Consider the following 18,245-nt stretch of genomic DNA (forward strand, 5'->3'; position numbering starts at 1 on the left):
TGATTTATTTATTTGTTTTTGTTATAAACAAAAAACAGAACAATAAGGGACAGAACCAACTACCCTAATAAGCTTGAACTAGATAGCTATCTATTAGCCTAGTAGTAAAGGGTTCATCGAATCTTTGTTCTTTGAGGTTCTTAGGAGTTAGGATGCTAATTTTGCTCCTTAACCATTGACATTCCATTCTTTAGGCAAAAAACAGTTTGCACCCACAACAGAAATCTTCTTAGCCAAGCACGAAATGCACTCTTGCAAGTTGCAAGTTGCAAGAAGTTCTGCCATAAGTGCTGCAAAAAATTTCCTTGCACTTGAATTTCTATTCCTTTAGCCCACAGAGTATGGTGAGGGCATGATCATCACAGTTGGAGATTTTGGATATATGGGCCGGGGTCTGCTTGGTTATATATGATTTTGAACCATATTGCCCTTTTCCCTTAGAAACTCTATACCTGCTGTACAAGGTTTGGAATACCAGAGAATAGAGAAATTATGATTATGATCATCATGAATAAGTCAGTGCTAAGCAAATTTCACTTGAAAATATTGAAGGGGTCCAGAACTAGGATATACTAAGAAAATCCAATAATTTTCCCTATTTTGAAATAAAAAGAATATCACCAATAGGAATTAGAGGTAAAGGAAAACGCAGACACCACACAAATGCATTCTATTAGACCATAATTCCATGCACAACTTTTTTCTACAATGATAACTTATTGTATAACAGTCTTTATGACTAAATGGTTACCTTCATTTTTTTATTTAATTTTTTTTTTTTGAAAGAAAATGGTTACCTTCATTATTCTAGCAACAAAGTTGAACTTCATTATACACAGTGTAATGATTAATAAATAATAATCATTACATTCTCATTTACTCTTGCTCTGATACTAGTTCAAAACAGTTTCGGAAAGAGATGCTTGCATTGAATTACTAGAATCATAGACAATACAAATCCTTTTTGCCAAATACGGCTCCAAACCAACAGGTCCTACTTCTACCCAAACTGAATCTGAAAACAAATATGCAAAGCTTTGACATAAAGTCTGGAGCCTAATTGGTATGTGAGAAGTATCTGGTCTTATTTGAAAACTGACAACCTACAAAAGATCTAGCCAAAATCCAGAACCACATCATGGAAGTAGGACTAAGTTTTACAGTGCGTCTCTATGACTACCTGTGAGAAAGCTAGTTCTCGTCAAAGCTGGAGCGCCCACCAGAGACAGTTTCTTTATCAATTATGGTAATATGGCACTTTTCAACGTACTGCTAATTTATCAAGTAAAATTAATCTGATTCACTTACAAAATTATTCAGCTTTCTTAAATTAAAATCTCCCTATTTGGCAAAGCTCATAAATTTTACCTAATATTATAAATGAGTAAAAATCTGTGTTGTTAATAATTCTCATATGCTCCTTTGCAAAGTACTGTCATTTTGTGTAAAAGCGAGAATAAAAAATAGGATAAAGAAAAGAAACTTTCTGCATTTCTTTTTGTAAAAAGGGAAAAATACAAGAAAGCTTTTCAAGGAACATTCTTACTCATCAGACATAGCTAACAGCTTCCAATAAGTTACATTAATCACTTCTTTCTTCAAATTGCTAATTATCCAAACTGAGATAATAAGATAGAAGAGTAGAAAAAAAAATGGTATGAAAAACAAAAGAAATCAATAAATAATGGCACCAAAATAGAAAAGAGGAGCACGTTAATGACCCTTCACCTATTTAATTCACACTTTGCAGTTGAGGCAGTAAACTAACAACACTAATCTGTAACCATATCCTCCACCCCGTTCTGTGCAGCAGCTTCTGCCAGTCTCTTCCAATTCAGTTCCCGCTGCTCAGCCATTTCTTTGGCTTTAGCCTGTTTCTCTTCATGCTGCCTCTGGCACTCTTCAAACAATTCCGCATCCATTTCCATGAACATTTTACGAACATTCACAGTCAGCCCGTGAACTGCTTGGTGCCAATGAGACTCGATGTTTTTCTCAAACGCCTCAAATATTATTGGTAATATCACAGTCCTATTTTGAGCGATTAAGCTCACAATGTGCTCATTATTCCACAAAAAGAGGGCTCTCTCTGCAACCTGCATAGAAAGTTTGCCTCAGCAAAGACATCGGGAATATTTATACAAATTAACTAAAACAGCAAACAAATTTCAGTTCTACAGATCAAGATTACAACCCAATAAGCTGATTAAAAAGATTTGACAATTAATATTTGTGACATGTAGACCACAGTCGGAAGCCATTTAGACATTGTACTCTCAAATTGAATTCAACCTAACTCAATCCTATATTGACAAAAACCAAATCTTAGACTTATTATGGTGGTTCACCAATGGGTGTATTTTAGAGGGGTATGTGCATTGGCATGTAGAGATGAATAAGTTCTATCAGTTCATAACCTTCACTTGTTTGCTCAGGATTATGAATAAATAGGTTTTCTCCTTCCATTTTCTTCAAAGGTCCTGGAAGTACAATATTCATCCAACAATGCAAACTAAAGATTTGCATAAGCCTTAGTACCACTCACTAATTAAAAAAGCTATCAGGGCAAGCTTCCAGAATGAATATTTTCCAGGAGACTAAATTTTACACCTACAGCTGTCAAGCTAATAAAAGCATTCACAGTACTTATCTGCATATGAAAACATCTACAAACCTATACTGCAGCTTAAAAAGTAAATAGAACACTTGTTTAATATAAGAGACTGAATCAATGCATATGTTTAGAGGTATTGAATATAACAACAACAAAATTTACCCACTAGGTTAGATTAGCTACATGGATCAAACAACTCATTATGTCCTCTTGAGAATCATTCCCAACGATAAACCATTTTATCTACATCCTTCTTAGTGGTTTGGTGATTTGGCCTATAATAGTTATTGGTCTCCCTCTACGTCTAAATAATGAACTACCCTCCATCAAATTATTCTCATTACTGGAATTTTTCTAAGGCTTCTCCACACATCCAAACCACTTAGAACAAAATTTTATCATCTTTTCCACAGTAGGTGCTAGCTACCCTATTTCTCTCTTTAATGTGCTCATTCCTAATCCTATCTTGTTTTGTATTTCCATCATAACATTCTCATCGTTGAAACATTGAGATTATTTTCTTCTTTGTTTATCTCCTAGCATAAAATCTCATACAAAACCACAGGTCTTGCAGTAATAAATGAAAGAAAAAAAATGGGATCAGCTAAGCTAGGGTTTGGGTCTGCCAAGCAGTAGCTCAGCTGATCCCATTTCTTTCTTTCTTTTTTTCACATATTAGTTAATGGAAATTTAAGCTAGTTAATTTCCAAAGTAGCAGTAGAGGCTTTTTTTGCTAGAGTTGAGTTTAAGAGCGGTTTGCATATTATTGTGCTTCAAAATGAAAATTTTACCACACAACTCTAAGACATGTGTTGTTGTATGGGATTGTACATTTGGAGATAAAGAACTAATAAGGAAATAAGCTCAATGTTACAAAGATGAGAATGTTATGTTACAATATATGAATGGACACACAAGACCATACAAGATTAGGTATGAAGGGATTAGAGAAAAGTTAAAAGAAGGCTCATTTGCTCTTTGCCCTTGAAATCACTGGATCAATAGCACTACTTTTACTTTTATTTGGAAGTAAATGATAAAGAGCTAACATTGAATTCATATGAAAGAGTTCCTCCCAAATGATAACCAATTACATAGATTAAGCGAAATCTAGCATTAAACATAATTAAATAGAAATCACAACCAGTTCTTAGATACTCTGTCCATTCAACCGTACAAGGATGCATAAATAAACCCTAATATAAGACAAGTGGGTGTGGAAAATTAGCACTCTTAACGACCATCTGATCTGAAAAAACTGAAAAGGAAGCTGGGGAAACAAAACAATATTGGCTCTCTATGAATATAATGTATCATATCAATAATCATTACATACTAATATATTACAAAGCAAGATTACTGTTATGTATAGTTAGTTAGTCGGTGGATTGTAAGTGACTAAGTGTCATAACAAATAAGGGATGTTGCCTATAAAGTAGGAAGAAGGGATGAATTGGAGAGGAGGCGGGGGGGGGGGGGGGTCTTTGGGTATCAGTTTCAGTAAGAAAAGGTAAGAAGAGTCCAGACCTCTCGAAAGTCCTGGGGAGTTGTACTCATCTAGTTTTCTTCAAAAAAAAAAATCGGTGTTTTTCTCTTATTTCAGAGGAGTCCTATGAACTGGTATTAGAGCTCAATTCAGGCAGTGGGCTTGCTGGAGGAGATGCAGTGGCAGAACAGGGATCAGTTTGAGGTTATGTGCCAGAGTATGATGGCCCTAAAAGAGATTATGGAAAAGGTGCTGGTGCTCAATGGAAGAGAGTAAACTCGCATAATCACAGGGGAGAGAGAAAGAAGAAGTGGTGACGGGAGGAAAAAGTGGGTGGCAAAGGCACCATAGACTCCTTTGTCATCTTCTGATGGTTTGGGATACAGAGAATGGAGGGCAAGATGTGAGCAATACGGTGTGTTGGAGGTTCCTGAAATTCAGAAATCCAAGTAGTTATTGATAGCTATGGAGGGAAAAGCCTTTGCTTGGTTGAGGCATTATACAGCGATGAAAGGGAAATAAAATTTGACATGAAGGCCAATTCTTTATGATGCTAGGTGCAGGTTTAATGATGGGAATTATGAGGATCCTTTATCAGAGCTTACACGGTTGAAAGCAAACAGACACTTTGGGACAGTATTGCAAAGACTTTGATGAGTCACTGGCCACGGTTGTTGGGGAGAATTCGGTGGCATTAAGTATATTCTTGGGAAACCTTAGGAGTCACGTGGAGAAATTTCTTAGTCTACACAAACCTCAGTCTGTGCAAGAGGCCATAAGGATCAGAAGGGAGCAAGAAGAGATTCTTTTCGAACTAGCTAGACAGGAAGTGGGACAGAGGAGCTCAGGTGGTTAAGATTCTTTGAAAACAATGAAAATTGGCAGAATTCAAACAATGCTAGAGAAGTGCTTAGACTAGGAACAAATCTGACAGTAGCATAGGGCAGAATACTATTATCAAGCCAAACAAGATGATGGCCGAGGGAACAGGAAGCAACACTAAGGGGTTAAGGCTGGTTCCTGATGGTGAATACAATGATAGAAGAACAAAAGGGCTTTCTTTCACATGTGAAGAAAAATATAGCCCTGAGCACATTCGCAAGAACAGGACACATAAATTGAAGATTGTGAGCATGCAGCCCGTTGTGAAGGAATAGGGTAATTTCCTAGGAGTAGTCCGGTCGTAACTACTGTTAATCTTGAGGATAAGGTGAATGTTTAAGAGGGGAGTGTTGTTAGCTATAGTTGGTTAATAGTCAACAGAATAATAATAATAATAATAATAATAATAATAATAATAATAATAATAATAATAATAATAGTAACAGTAACAATAATAATAGTAGTAATAATAACAACAATGGGAGTTAGTAAATTGGTCAGAGCAGTGTTAGTGGATTAATGAGAAGGCATGTTTCCTATAAGAAGAGATGATGAGTGGTCTTCGAGGAACAGTTTGAGTCAGGAAAGGTTAGGAGAGTCCAGACCCCTTAAAAGTTCTGGAGAGTTGTATTCATCTTGTTTTCATCAATAAAATCACTGTTTTTATGCTTTCCGACTCAGTCCTATCAATCACAAACACATCAGTTCCTTAAAGGTATATGTTTACTAGTTTAGTAATCATCTTCGTAAGAGAGCAACTTTATTTACAAATGTTCAGTGGGAAGGGCTGTAAAGAGGAGAATTTTAGATGATGCTGGCATCTTGAGAACCAGATATCTCCCATTAAAATATTCCCCATTTCTTTTTCATTGAGAGCAAAGGATAGGTCACCCACTACAATGACTTACTGAGGAAGCGTCTCCGCTTCCCAAAGGAAAGTTCATTGGAGGTTCTTATGTCCTTCCAGTCTGTTTGTTTCTTATTTCAAGCAAATAGATCATGTGACTTGCAGGTGACTCTAATTCAATCAAAATTAACCCTTGATTGTGATATTAGGTGCCACAATGCAATGGATCATGTTAAATCAGAGGGGAATGTGCTCAGGGGTCATATAGAACAGTTAACCCATATTAAGCAAAGCTGCAATATCAAGATTCAGTCCCAACTAGGTTGGCATTCTTCATGTATACATACATACATGTCACGTTATAATAAACAAAAAATGATAAATGTAATGACAATAAAGGAACTAAACAAATAACTGAGATTTCAAAAATATTTAGTCAGGCAAATCACCAATTTCAGGATTATGGCTATTAAATAGAAAATTAACAGAATCCCAAACAAGGCCGTTACCCATTATAGTCTTTGCTAAATGCCAAGGTTTTTTTTACTGTTTATATGATTACAGATAACGCTTACAATTCCAAAATGAATAAGTAAAATAAGAGCCATCTATTGAATTTCAATTATGGTTAACTTTGTCATTTCAGTACTCAGTTTTGAAGCAGAATATGAACAATGATGAATTTGAAATCCTCGCACATGAAAAATGCATGTGCATGTGTCTGCCTATGTTTGAATTTCTATATGTAAAAGGCCAGAAACCAATGAAGTCAGATAGGAAAAGGAATCTTCTCATGTTCATATATAGTGAAATTTTATAGAAGTTATTTTCCCTATCAAATAGCACATCATGAATAGATGCATGGTTTAAAAGGCAATGAACCACTACAAATATACAAAAAAAAGGATTGAATCATGATAGAGTTTGGTCCCATAAAAGGCAAAGTAGAAAAGGGATGTGACAATTAATGTCTATTAAATAAGCAGTGAAACTAATACCACCCTAGGTTGATATATTTCATAACTAAACAACCGCGTTTAAGTAGAAATATGGCAAGTTAGATAATAAACCTAGATTGGATGTATAAGTAATCATACTGACATAAAAGGTAGCAGTTCAGTTCAACAAGTATTAATATTGCAAATCCAAAATTTGAAAAACAGAAAAAAGCTAGTCCTACTCCAAAGTTCAAAGTCCCAGCTAACAGCATTATAAAAGGGAAAAGAGTGAATTTTCTAGGAACCTGAAAGTGAGAACTATTGAGGCAGCGGGCAATCTGTCTAAAAAGTTGAACCATGCAGCGTTGAAATTCAGCAGGCTGTGTGGCCTCCAGCACTTCCTCCAGTTCTCCGAGGAAGAGAACCTCCTTCTGGCAATTAGTGAGAGGCCAATACTTCAACAATCCCCTAATAACCGTATCCGCGAGCTTGAAATCTTTCTCCACAAACTGAGTGATGCAGTATGACAACTGCTGGTGGTACATAGCAACAGACTTAGGCTTATGCAGTGGCAGGAGCGCCCTCACAAGAAACAACTTGTGCTCCTCCTTCATGGGCAATGCAAATCCATTAATGATGCTCCCAAGAATCTCCAGAAGCTCCCCAATACCGCTGTGTCTCTCGGTCTCATATATAAACCGATAAAAGATGTTGTTAATGGCCTTCCTGATGAAGGGTCTGTGAACCATGAACTTGCCATATATACGATGCAGAATGGTCTTCAAATACTCACGCTCTCTCGGGTCCTCAGAGTCAAACAAATCAAGCAATTTGAGCACAAAAGAGTGATCAATGTACCGCTTCGCGACCTTGGTATCGGTATCCGAAGACACAACATATCTAAGCAGAAGCTCATAAACAAGCTGCAAATGAGGCCACGCCGGTTCCAAGCACATCTCCTCCTCTTCAGGATCGGTCGGCTCCTGCCCGGTATTCTCATGAGACAGCGGCGGAAAACACCGGAAAATGTTAACGGAAATCATTCTGATCATCTCCTCCTGGCAATTCTCCGATATCTTACCGGAACCCGATTGAATGAAGTCCACAAGCTCCATCAACGCTTGCCGCTTGATCTCCTTCTCCCTCACATTCTTCAGCGTGTCGGAGAAATCCAGCACGTAGCAGCATATGTGCAGCTTCTTGAGGAAGAGGGTTTGCCTATCCGACACCGGAACATCGCGAAACGCCGGCACCGGCTCCATGGCGCCGGGCGATGGGGTCAAAGGGACCATCGCGGAAGCAGCAGAGTTCGCCGCCGCAGCCCCGCCGCGTGAGGCGTGGTTGACAACCACATTAGGGATTGCCGCCGCCACCGAGCTGCGGTTATTCCCGGGGACCGGAGGGTCGGTGGTGTCCGATTTGGAGGGCTTCTTGTGCCCTCCCTTCATGATTTTTTTGAACATTGTGTAACCCTAACCCTAGAATTCGATGATTGAAAGGGATCTGAAATCGACGAGCGAAGAAGGTGAAGGAGAAGAAGGAGAAGAGCGTGGAGAATGGTGAGAAATAGCGATTTGGAGATGGAGGAAGCTATGGATCATGGCGGAGAGTCATCGGAGGTGGATCACCGGAAAATAGATCGGTGCGGCGAAGTTCCGGCGAGAGAGAAGAAGGAAAGGTAAACAAACAGAGACACCGATAGAGAGAGAGAAAGTGGAAAAACTAAAATTAATGTAAGAGATTTCTTTCACATTAGAGAGATATGATTGAGAAGCGAGTGATTATCGATTACAATAATCGCTTTTTAGAATCAGTCATTTCCTGAATTATTATGAGAAGGAGAAGCATTCTTTCTTTCTTTCTTACATTATTTATTTTTTGACAATTTCTTTCTTTGATTCCCTTTCAAAATAAAAAGATTTCATACATTTTACATTGATTTGTTATGGTTTTATTTTTTGTAATAATATTTTAAAATTCACAATTTAGTGTTTTATTGTCTTAATAATGAACTGCAGGGGAATTTTCCAATGTACCAAATAAAATAATGAATTGGGTATATTGATTATTGAATCTTTTATTTTAAAAGGGTATCAGAGCATATATTATGTTACAATCTAATAATTTTACATTGTACGATGTAACAAATAATACAATCTAATTATACAATGAGATATTTTTCTAGCAAGAGATATCATGGGCTGTATTAGGATAGGTTGTGCTTATTTTTCAATCCGTCCTAAATATTGACTAAACTAATATTTTAGATCCAAACTCCTTCATTGATAAAAAAAAATCCAATGAAGCGCGATTTAAATAATGTTTAGTTTATAAACTAATTTCACCTCCATTTTATAAGATAAGGTAGAAATGTGAATAAATGAGTTATATGATTTTCAATATAATAGGAAATATTAATGTAGAGAAATAAAAAAAATGTTTGAAAATGATATGAAAAAGAAAATAAAATGTATATATTGGTGCGGTTTTGGATGAAGTTTGGCAGTTACGGGTGAAGTAATCACATGTACACCCCTACTTTACACTACATTCATTTACTAAATAAATAAAATGCTAGATTTTATGTATTCTCTTGTGTTTCCTTTCCATTATCTTTTACTAATAAATAGTACGGTTTTTCAATTGGATAAAGAGAACAAATGGATTAAGTTAGTGAGATGATTGAAAACCATATCCACAAGAGTGTAATGTTATGGAAGAATACAGCATGAAACACCAATTCAATTAAACATCCACAAAATAAGAAATACATGTATTTCTTGTATTGGTTCCAGGAAGAATACAGCATGATACATTGAAAATCATCCTCATCTTGCTCATCAGGTTCTGATACATCACCAAAACCATGCACATTCAAAGACTTAAAACGCATCATGCCAGGTTCCATTTCAATATACTCATCTTCAGAATAAACACACCATGAACTCCAAATTCTGAAAATTTTCTATCACATGAAGATTGCTTTTCATCCAGATCCTCTGGTCTTTCTTCTCTCATAATAAGCTTCAGAATCTCAGGTTCAAATCCTTCACCGAAAATTTTGCCACCCAGGAATTGATATGAAATTGAATCATCAATTTTATCACTGTTGCCCCAGATTAGATCACTTTTCATCAAATGATTCTGACTCTGAATCAAAATAGTAGTGGAAGGGGGATGAAAAGTGCTCTTGAACAGATTCCTCTTCTTCTTCTTGAGCTGCTACACTGACTTTCTCTGAATCAAGCTCTGAAATGAGAAAAAAACCAGTTCACCAATCTGTGAGAATAAAGATTATTTCACCAGTTCTCTATAATTCTTCTAAATATTTCTTCCATTTTACATAAACATGGGGCTTATCAAAAAAAAAACATAAACATATGGGAGAAGAAAAGTCAGGTCTCCCTTCTCATATGACAAAATTAGTAAAACAGATAATAAAGAAGAAAACACATACTTAATAAGAGTATTACAGGTACAATAAAATATCTCTGCTAAATACATAAGCACGGAAATAAGAATTAATTTTTATATCAGTTTTAAATTTTAGCATTAATTTAAAAAAAAGAGTTTTAACATGAAATTATTAACATTTACAATCCCTGTGGGATTTTTACCTTATAATTTGACAAAATATAAATATACATAGCATAACCAAGAACTAAATCTAACAATTTCAAATCTAAGCATGTTTATCATCATCTGGATGCGCTTATTTCAAAAGAAGGGTGCAAAGTAAAATGCAATTCCATGGTTATATGATCCACAAAGAACCACTAAGCTTCTTCACATCTCCAGAGCCACAGACCACTGACCAGGAATAGGGAAAGGAGCCACAGACCATTTGGTCAGCTCCAGCACATCATCTTTCTTGAAATATTAGGAAAAACTAACTGCTGCATTAACTCACTGTTTTTACCATTCTAGGACCTGGTTAAAAATATTAGGAAAAACATTATTAAAATTCAAAAGCTGGTATCAATAATCATTAACCAAAAGCAAACACAAAATGTGGGAAGATAATGCATTTGGGGTTGACATATCAACTAATTGGGGCTTTTTGGAGAAGACATGCAAAAATTGCGGAATTTACAACATTTAACACTAAAATATTAAGATCCATTATATTAGATAGAAGATCATAACAACAATTCAAAAAGTCACACTATAAGAACACTCAATTCAAGAATAGAAATGTCACATTGTAGAAGCATTCTTGAAGCTTTATCCAAAATCTCAAATGTTTTCTTAAATATAATGTGAAACTCAACATTTAATATCAAATTGCTCACATCAAATCAAAAAATAACATTAAAGAACCAATTAGGTGAATTTTACTTATGAAACAACAGATAAAACCCCATCTATATATAAACTATTTTGACAGTAACATTAAATGCCTCACCATTGTAGCCATATAAAATTTCTACCATGTTTAACTTGCAATCTATAAAATATAAATCTTTTAATAGAAAATCAAAAATAAAGAAAAGGGAGAGAATATTTCATTAAAAAGGTAAACAACTTACTTCAGCATCAACCACAATTAAATTGCTCATTATCAATGTTATCCCAAAACTGTTTGATCCTGGTAGTTTACCGAATTACCGTCTGTTATTATACAATTGATAAATTTAGCCCTGCATGAGAAACATAGAACACATAAAACAAATAAAAATTTAAAATTCACATAAAATTTATCAAAGCAGATTCATAGAAAGGAGACTAACAGGAATATCTCTAGCTTCAAGAGTCAAACCTCTTCAAAAATCCATCAATACTACTCGTCATGGACATGATTTCACTTAGAAAAGAAACTGTCTGTATCAGAATCAAACGTTCAAATAGCAGTAACTTTATTAGGGGGCCTGAAACATTGATCAAACTAAAGTTTCAATACACAAATTATTGACTAAATATATAATAGAAACAAAAAACTAACAAAAAAAACCATAATTTGTACAGTCGTGTTCAAATAGTAGAACCATAATTCATCATTGAACCATTTTCTTATCAGGTATTCAACACCAGATAAAAACCAGTAATGAAAATCATGGGTAGAGTCCTATTTGAAAGCAAAAAATGTGTAGAAAGATAACCATATGAAGATTAAGAGTAAATCTAACGTAATATTTGAAACAAATCAGACATAAGACTACAAAGGGCGATATAATAGCAACAAAATGTCAGGTAATGAATTAGATGGAGGATGACAGAAAATAGGAAGCCAAGGTTGATGGTTTCAACAGCAGAGTGGGTCCTTAAATAGGGCAATTAGAGGGAGGATGGCAGCACAAACAAATTCGAATTAGGGTTCAACAAAATCAATTAGGGTTTAGAGTTCCAAAAGCTCACCTTGGGTAAGGGTGAGGGACGACTCCAATCAAATAAATGGCGACCTCGGGTAAGGGTGAGGAGCGCTGCAATCGAATAAAACCAAGGATTTGGATCGCCAGTTCTAGGGAGATGGTGGAGAAGAATCACGCTTGATTGATTTAGGTTAGGGAAAATTGAATTGGGGAAAGGGATGATGATGGGAATCGAGATACGTTTAATGCTGCGTGAGTGAATTATTGTAAGCGTTGCAGAGAGAAACCAAATGAATGGGGGAGTGATTTATTTATCACGTGAAAAAATAAAAGAATACATAAAGGTTTTTTTTTACGGGAAGGAACACAGAAAGGTTTGGAGAGATTAACTATTATTGATTTCATTTTTTAAAATAAAAAGAATTGAAAAATATTTGTTTATTTGAAGTTCAATTACTAAGTCAAAGTTTTCCAAGGAAGATATAACAAACTATTTTTCAAAAAAAAAAAAAACTCCGTATAGGGTAAGTGAAAAATATGAAATCTGAAGTAAATTTGTTTTTAAAAGATTTTTTTAATTTAAATTGAAGAAGGATTTGATATTTTAAGAGGATAAAATAAATTTGAGAAGGAAATTTGTTACATTGAAAAACTTTTAAAAAACGGTTACTAATATTTTATTAATTATTATTCAAATAAAAATTAGTATTAAATTATATTTAATATTTTTAGATTAATTATATTTCAGATTAACAATTATTTAAACTATTAAAAGTGAAACATATGAAAAAAGAGTCAAAAGGAGAATTGATTGATGGTATTAATTGCATAGTAAACCGAGAAAGTAATAATTTTGGAGCATAATTCACATGTTGAGTTCAAAGGATATAGCAAGCCTCATTAAAGATTTTAATTGAAATCAGGAAGAGGGAGAGAAGAGCTTGTAGAATGCCATGTGGAATTCCACTAAGTCTAAGATTGTATGAGAGAGCAGAATGCTTGTGGTTGCGACACATCAGCATTTAGGTCTTTGAACTTTTGTTCTTTTAATAGTATTATTGATGTGTACTGAGTTCAATAATACATAAAATATTGAATCAAAATTAAAGTCCATACTTGAAAATTTCTTAGGGATCATTTTGAATTTAGGCACATAATGAATGACGGGACTGCCTCTCATTTAGATAAAGTTTATCCATTATAAAATCGAGCATCAAGTATTTATTTATTTTAATGTTTTTTTTTACAAGAGGAAAAAAGAAGCCAACGACTAATTAAGAACTAGTGTCTAAATACAACAACACATAAATAAACGACGGTGGTTATGTCTAAATTCGGCGATTTGCCCCTTCTCAAATTAACATGTTAAAATCATATTTTTTTAATTTATATTAAGTTCATTATGAAAAATTATATTTTCTTTATTAATAATACATTAAGTTACGTGAAAACATGTTGATGTTGATTCAAAATTAAAGCATAATCTCTTTCAAAAAAAAATTAAAGCATAATCAAACATGATTAAACTTTTTTTAATCACAAATGGTGTCTTATTCTTTTTGTACTAATAAAATTATATCATATTAATTAAAAGTAACTGATTATGAATACTATATTCATCTTTTTATACACTAGTGCAACCAGTGACGGATCCAGAAATTTTATGTTGTGGGGGCAATATGCACATATAAATTTTAAGTAGAAAATATATAACATATTACTATTAAAAATTTGAATAGGCATTATAATTATATTTACTACAAGTTTTCATTTTTTTTGAAAACATTACTCAAATTTTTCATTCTCAACAGTCAACACCTATCAAATACTTCACTAAGCATTAACCTGACAATTTATCAAGTGTTTGATGTTGATTTTATTATGATTTTTTTCCATTAGTAGTCTAGTTAAAATCGTATCAAGATACTCTATTTTTAAATCGTGTCTCTTTTTTTGTTTCATTGAATAAAATCGTGACATGTCACATAAAAAAATGCATGAATATGTTATTTATAACATAAATAAGTGATTTTTAATTAATGTGTCACAATTTGATTGAGGGACACAATGAGAACTGTTTTAGGGACTAATAAATTTGATCAGTTAAAATCAAATAAACATAATTAATTTCACACTCCTAAAAAGTATAATAGTTGCCCCTATGAAATTTTATATGTACATAAAGATTCAAAATATCACATAATAAAATTTTGTTATATATAAAATATGTGAAAAACACAATAAATTACCAAACCTTGAAAAACACAAAACGACAAAGTAAAAATATCAAATAAAAACGTATTGAGTTCAAAAAAAAAATATCAAATAAAAAAACAATTTAGAAACCCAGTCCATTCTGACGGTTTATACTTTATACACACATTAACGGCAATTGCAATGGAGGTCACTAAAATGAAGAATTGAGTTAAGAATACCCTGAACTTTCATTTTATTCAATGGAAAAAGAAGCAAAATGTGAAGAGAACAAAAGTTAGTCTTCAATGGCACTAAATGTAAATCTTTTCAAGGTATGGGGGCACTCATAGTAAGTACATGGGGGCAATGTAATATCTTACATAGTATATGGACCAAAAGTTAAAATCAGGTGGGGGCATTTGACCCCTTCCTTGTCAAGGTGGGTCCGTCCCTGAGTGCAACAATCCGTGCGCTGCACGGAATTTTATGTTAGAATTTTTTAATTAATAAATTAGTTTTCATATATATGTTTTTTTTTAATTATAAATAAGTCAATCGTGTATAAGTCAACCGTGTAGAATATATGAAGAGAAAAATGTAATAAATAAATGAAATTGTGTTGTATACATCAAACATTTCTAAAAAAAAAAATTAAACAGTGCATTTACAGTACTGGTCTGTTGTTTTCTCGACTCATCCAGTGGGTGTAAGCGGGTACGGTCCGATCCGCGAATCCGATCAAACCGATCCGAACAAAACACATTATGGTGGGTTGGATTGGATCATTGATTCGGTTCGGATTTTTTTTATTGCATCCGATCACCATCGATTCGAGTATCGGATTCAGGGATTGAAAAACCGATGAATCCGAACCAACCTAATGATATTGAGTTTTTTTTTACTTCACCCCAAAGACTCCAACCTATTATATAATTTACATTTGAAGAGATATGAAAACATGCTCACTGCTGTTTAAAATTTTACTGCCTATTTTGTGTTAATGAAAACTTGGGGAATACAAACCCAAGTTAAAGTATTTATATTTATATTGGAGATGTTGGTTTTAGCCTGTTTATGTTGGATTATATGAAGGCTTAATTACAACTTTGGTCCCCGACGTTTATCAATGCCACGATTTTGGTCCCCCACCTAATTTAATTATATGGATGGTCCCCGACGTTGTAGGTCGTGTGCAACGTTAGTTCTACCGTTTATTTCTTAATGGAGGAAGCTTACGTGGACGTCTAGTTGGAGAGAAAAAGGAGATCTGTGAAGAGAGGGAAGCACGTGAGTATCACGTGAACTCACGTGAACCTTATATGAACTCATTATACCCAAATCTGAAACCCTAGGGATCTAAATCGCGTTACCTTTTTCGTTCCAGGGAGGTCAGGGGTTTGGGTATAATGGGTTCAGATAAGGGTCACGTGATACTCACGTGCTTCCTCTCTCCTCATACCTCCTTTCTCTCTCCAACTGGACGTCCACATAAACCTCCTCCATTAAGAAATAAACGGTAGGACTAACGTTGCACACGGCCTACAACGTCGGGGACCATCCATGTAATTAAATTAGGTGGGGGACCAAAATCGTGGCATTGGTAAACGTCGGGGACCAAAGTTGCAATTAAGCCTTATATGAATTATGTCATCATGGAATGTTGTTCTTTTGGATATGTTAGATTATATGAAGATTCCTTTTTTTATACAATTTTTCACGTTTTTAGAATACACTTCGTGCAAATTTTAAAACAATAATTTTTTTATTTTAAATCCGACCATCCGAACCGAACATGTTTGATTGGTTCGGACATTTAAACACCCTAAATCCGAACCAATCCAGTCCGATTACACCTCTATCTAGTAGACAAATTAAGTTTAAGACTCTTTCTTGAGTGTAGTCTAGAGAGAGCTACATATAACTGACCATTAGTGAAGACGGACCTCGGAAGGAAGAGTCCAACCTGAGATAGTGTTTGTCCTTGACTTTTGTTTTTGGTCATCGCAAAGCATACTGCAATTGGAAATTGTCTTCTTCTGAATTTAATTGGAAATTTAGAATGAGAAGGAACCAAGTTCATTCTTGAAATGTGCACTTTATCATTAGAATTTGTTCCCGTGATAACAGTTGCACCAATAACACGTTCACCAAGTTCATCCACAATTAACTTGGTTCCATTGCATAAACCTGTTGTTTTGTCTAATATTTCTCAAAGGCATGATTGGAGTACCAACTTTCAATAATATTTTGTGGTTTGAGATTCCTGAACTTTTAGTGTTATTCAAAATTTTGTGGTGAACCACTCATCTCGAATTTCAGAATCCTTATCAGATCGCAAGGCAGAGTCAGAGCTTAGGTATTCATGTTCTGGTGCAACTATCATGCCAAGCATGTAAGAGTTTATCATTTCAACAGTCTTTAGTGTAGGGTCAATATTGCTCTATCTTGAAAGAATTGTGGGTCTTCATTTTTTGCGTAAGGTCAGGATATGTATATTTAATCAATTCCATTAATGGATCAGGACTAATTGGGATGAGAAGATCTGACGGGATTTGAACATCATACTTTCCTGCTCCAGAATCAGAATGATTTCCAATTTTAAGAATCCAATCTGCATACTCTTTGATTTTTTTTGCTTCATCAACCGTCTCTGCGGTTAGCCGCATGTTCTTAGACAATTTCATAACATTACAATGCTTCCACAATGATGAAAAGTTTACAATAGCTTCCATAACTTCATGTCTGCTTTCTCTAGTTATTACATGTAGTATTTGTCTAAAATCACCTCCAAGTATTAATACTTTTCCTCCAAAAGGTTTATGAATGTTGTCTTCATTTTTCAACCTCATTAAATCTCGGTGTGTAACGTCTAAAGCTTAGAAACAAAACTTTTTCAACATTGGAGCTTCATCCCACATAATAAGGCTTGTTTCAAGCAGAAGCTTTGCTCGTAGACTTCCCTGCTTTATATTACATTTTGAGGTCTCTGTAGCATCTAATGAAATGCAAAATTTAGAATGAGATATTATGCCTCCAGGCAAGAGTAATGATGTTATGCCACTGGAAGCAACATTAAGCACAATTAGTCCTCTGGATCTATGTGACGCGGATGAAGTGTTCCAAACAAAAATCTTTCCAGTTCTACCATATGCATATAAAAAGTAGAAGCAGCTTGAGTTTGACAACAAATGTGACAACCCTATCATATACATACTTTTGCTCATATGTAAGCATACTAAGCAACTCTTCATATTGTATTTTTAATGCATCTTTGTCATAGTATTTTTGTTAATCGACAATAAATCTATTGTCAAACTACAGGACTTCATCATATTCTGGAGTTGGCAAAGATATGTAATCGTTTAATGACCTACCATTTGTTTGGAGTAACTTCTAAATTTTAACGATACATTAATTTTTCAAATCAGCATCTGCGGATTCGTAGCCTTGCAGTCGAGAAGGAAGATTAGCTAATGATTTTTAACTGTATCGAATATAACTAATGTTGTTCACACACTTTGCATAATTATCATGCGCGACGTGATTTTCTAAACTTTTGAATTTCATTTAAATTAAATTCAAGCAATAATTATATGATTATATCAACATTTCAAATCTTAATAACATAACTTGAAAACCTACATACCTGAATTATGAAATGTTTTTCTTCTATGGTGTAGAATGCCTTCGGATAAAAGAAGCCAGCATGCGTCTCAAACATCATTTGGTTTTGAGATTGAATTCATCATTAACATTCTTACAAAGAGTTTCTGCATTTGTTCTCCGAAAGATAGATCAGAGACTTCTTTAATTGCATCTATATATTCTTTGTCATCTTTTAGCAATCTCAATTGATCGCATGCTTTCTTAAAAGTATCATATGTTATTTCCTTCACCGCTCTGATACTTCTATATGATGTACAACCCTTTTGCATAGTTAGTAGGATTCTCATGTATAACTCCCCGATGCTTG

The 18,245-nt window shown here is 34.4% G+C and overlaps 1 protein-coding gene and 1 long non-coding RNA gene across 3 annotated transcripts; both read right to left on the reverse strand.

Moving 5' to 3' along the window:
- Positions 1-1,469: 1,469 nt before the first annotated feature.
- LOC130717257 (serine/threonine protein phosphatase 2A 57 kDa regulatory subunit B' beta isoform-like) lies at positions 1,470-8,578 on the reverse strand. The gene is made up of 2 exons (XM_057567424.1): positions 7,073-8,578; positions 1,470-2,096 (listed from the first exon to the last, which is right to left on the reverse strand). Exons 1-2 carry the CDS (start codon positions 8,228-8,230, stop codon positions 1,773-1,775), a joined length of 1,482 nt encoding a protein of 493 aa, XP_057423407.1. The 5' UTR covers positions 8,231-8,578; the 3' UTR covers positions 1,470-1,772.
- A 900-nt stretch (positions 8,579-9,478) lies between these two features.
- On the reverse strand, positions 9,479-12,392 carry LOC130718572 (uncharacterized). Of its 2 annotated transcripts, XR_009012714.1 has the most exons (5): positions 12,123-12,392; positions 11,498-11,635; positions 11,297-11,407; positions 10,583-10,697; positions 9,479-10,016 (listed from the first exon to the last, which is right to left on the reverse strand). It is a non-coding gene; the product is annotated as an uncharacterized LOC130718572 (long non-coding RNA). The 2 variants fall into 2 exon arrangements; XR_009012713.1 differs by having other exon boundaries at positions 9,479-10,697; positions 12,123-12,391.
- Positions 12,393-18,245: the final 5,853 nt, after the last annotated feature.

This window comes from Lotus japonicus, chromosome 5, assembly GCF_012489685.1.
Source record: "Lotus japonicus ecotype B-129 chromosome 5, LjGifu_v1.2".
NCBI lineage: Eukaryota > Viridiplantae > Streptophyta > Magnoliopsida > Fabales > Fabaceae > Lotus > Lotus japonicus.

What these genes read in the sequence shown, in the direction of transcription:
- LOC130717257 (XM_057567424.1), bottom strand. Translation starts at nt 8,230, where the DNA reads ATGTTCAAAAAAATCATGAAGGGAGGGCACAAGAAGCCCTCCAAATCG. An exon ending in TCAATAGTTCTCACTTTCAG is followed by an intron (nt 2,097 to 7,072) that starts GTTCCTAGAAAA and finishes CTTTCTATGCAG; the next exon opens with GTTGCAGAGAGAGCCCTCTT.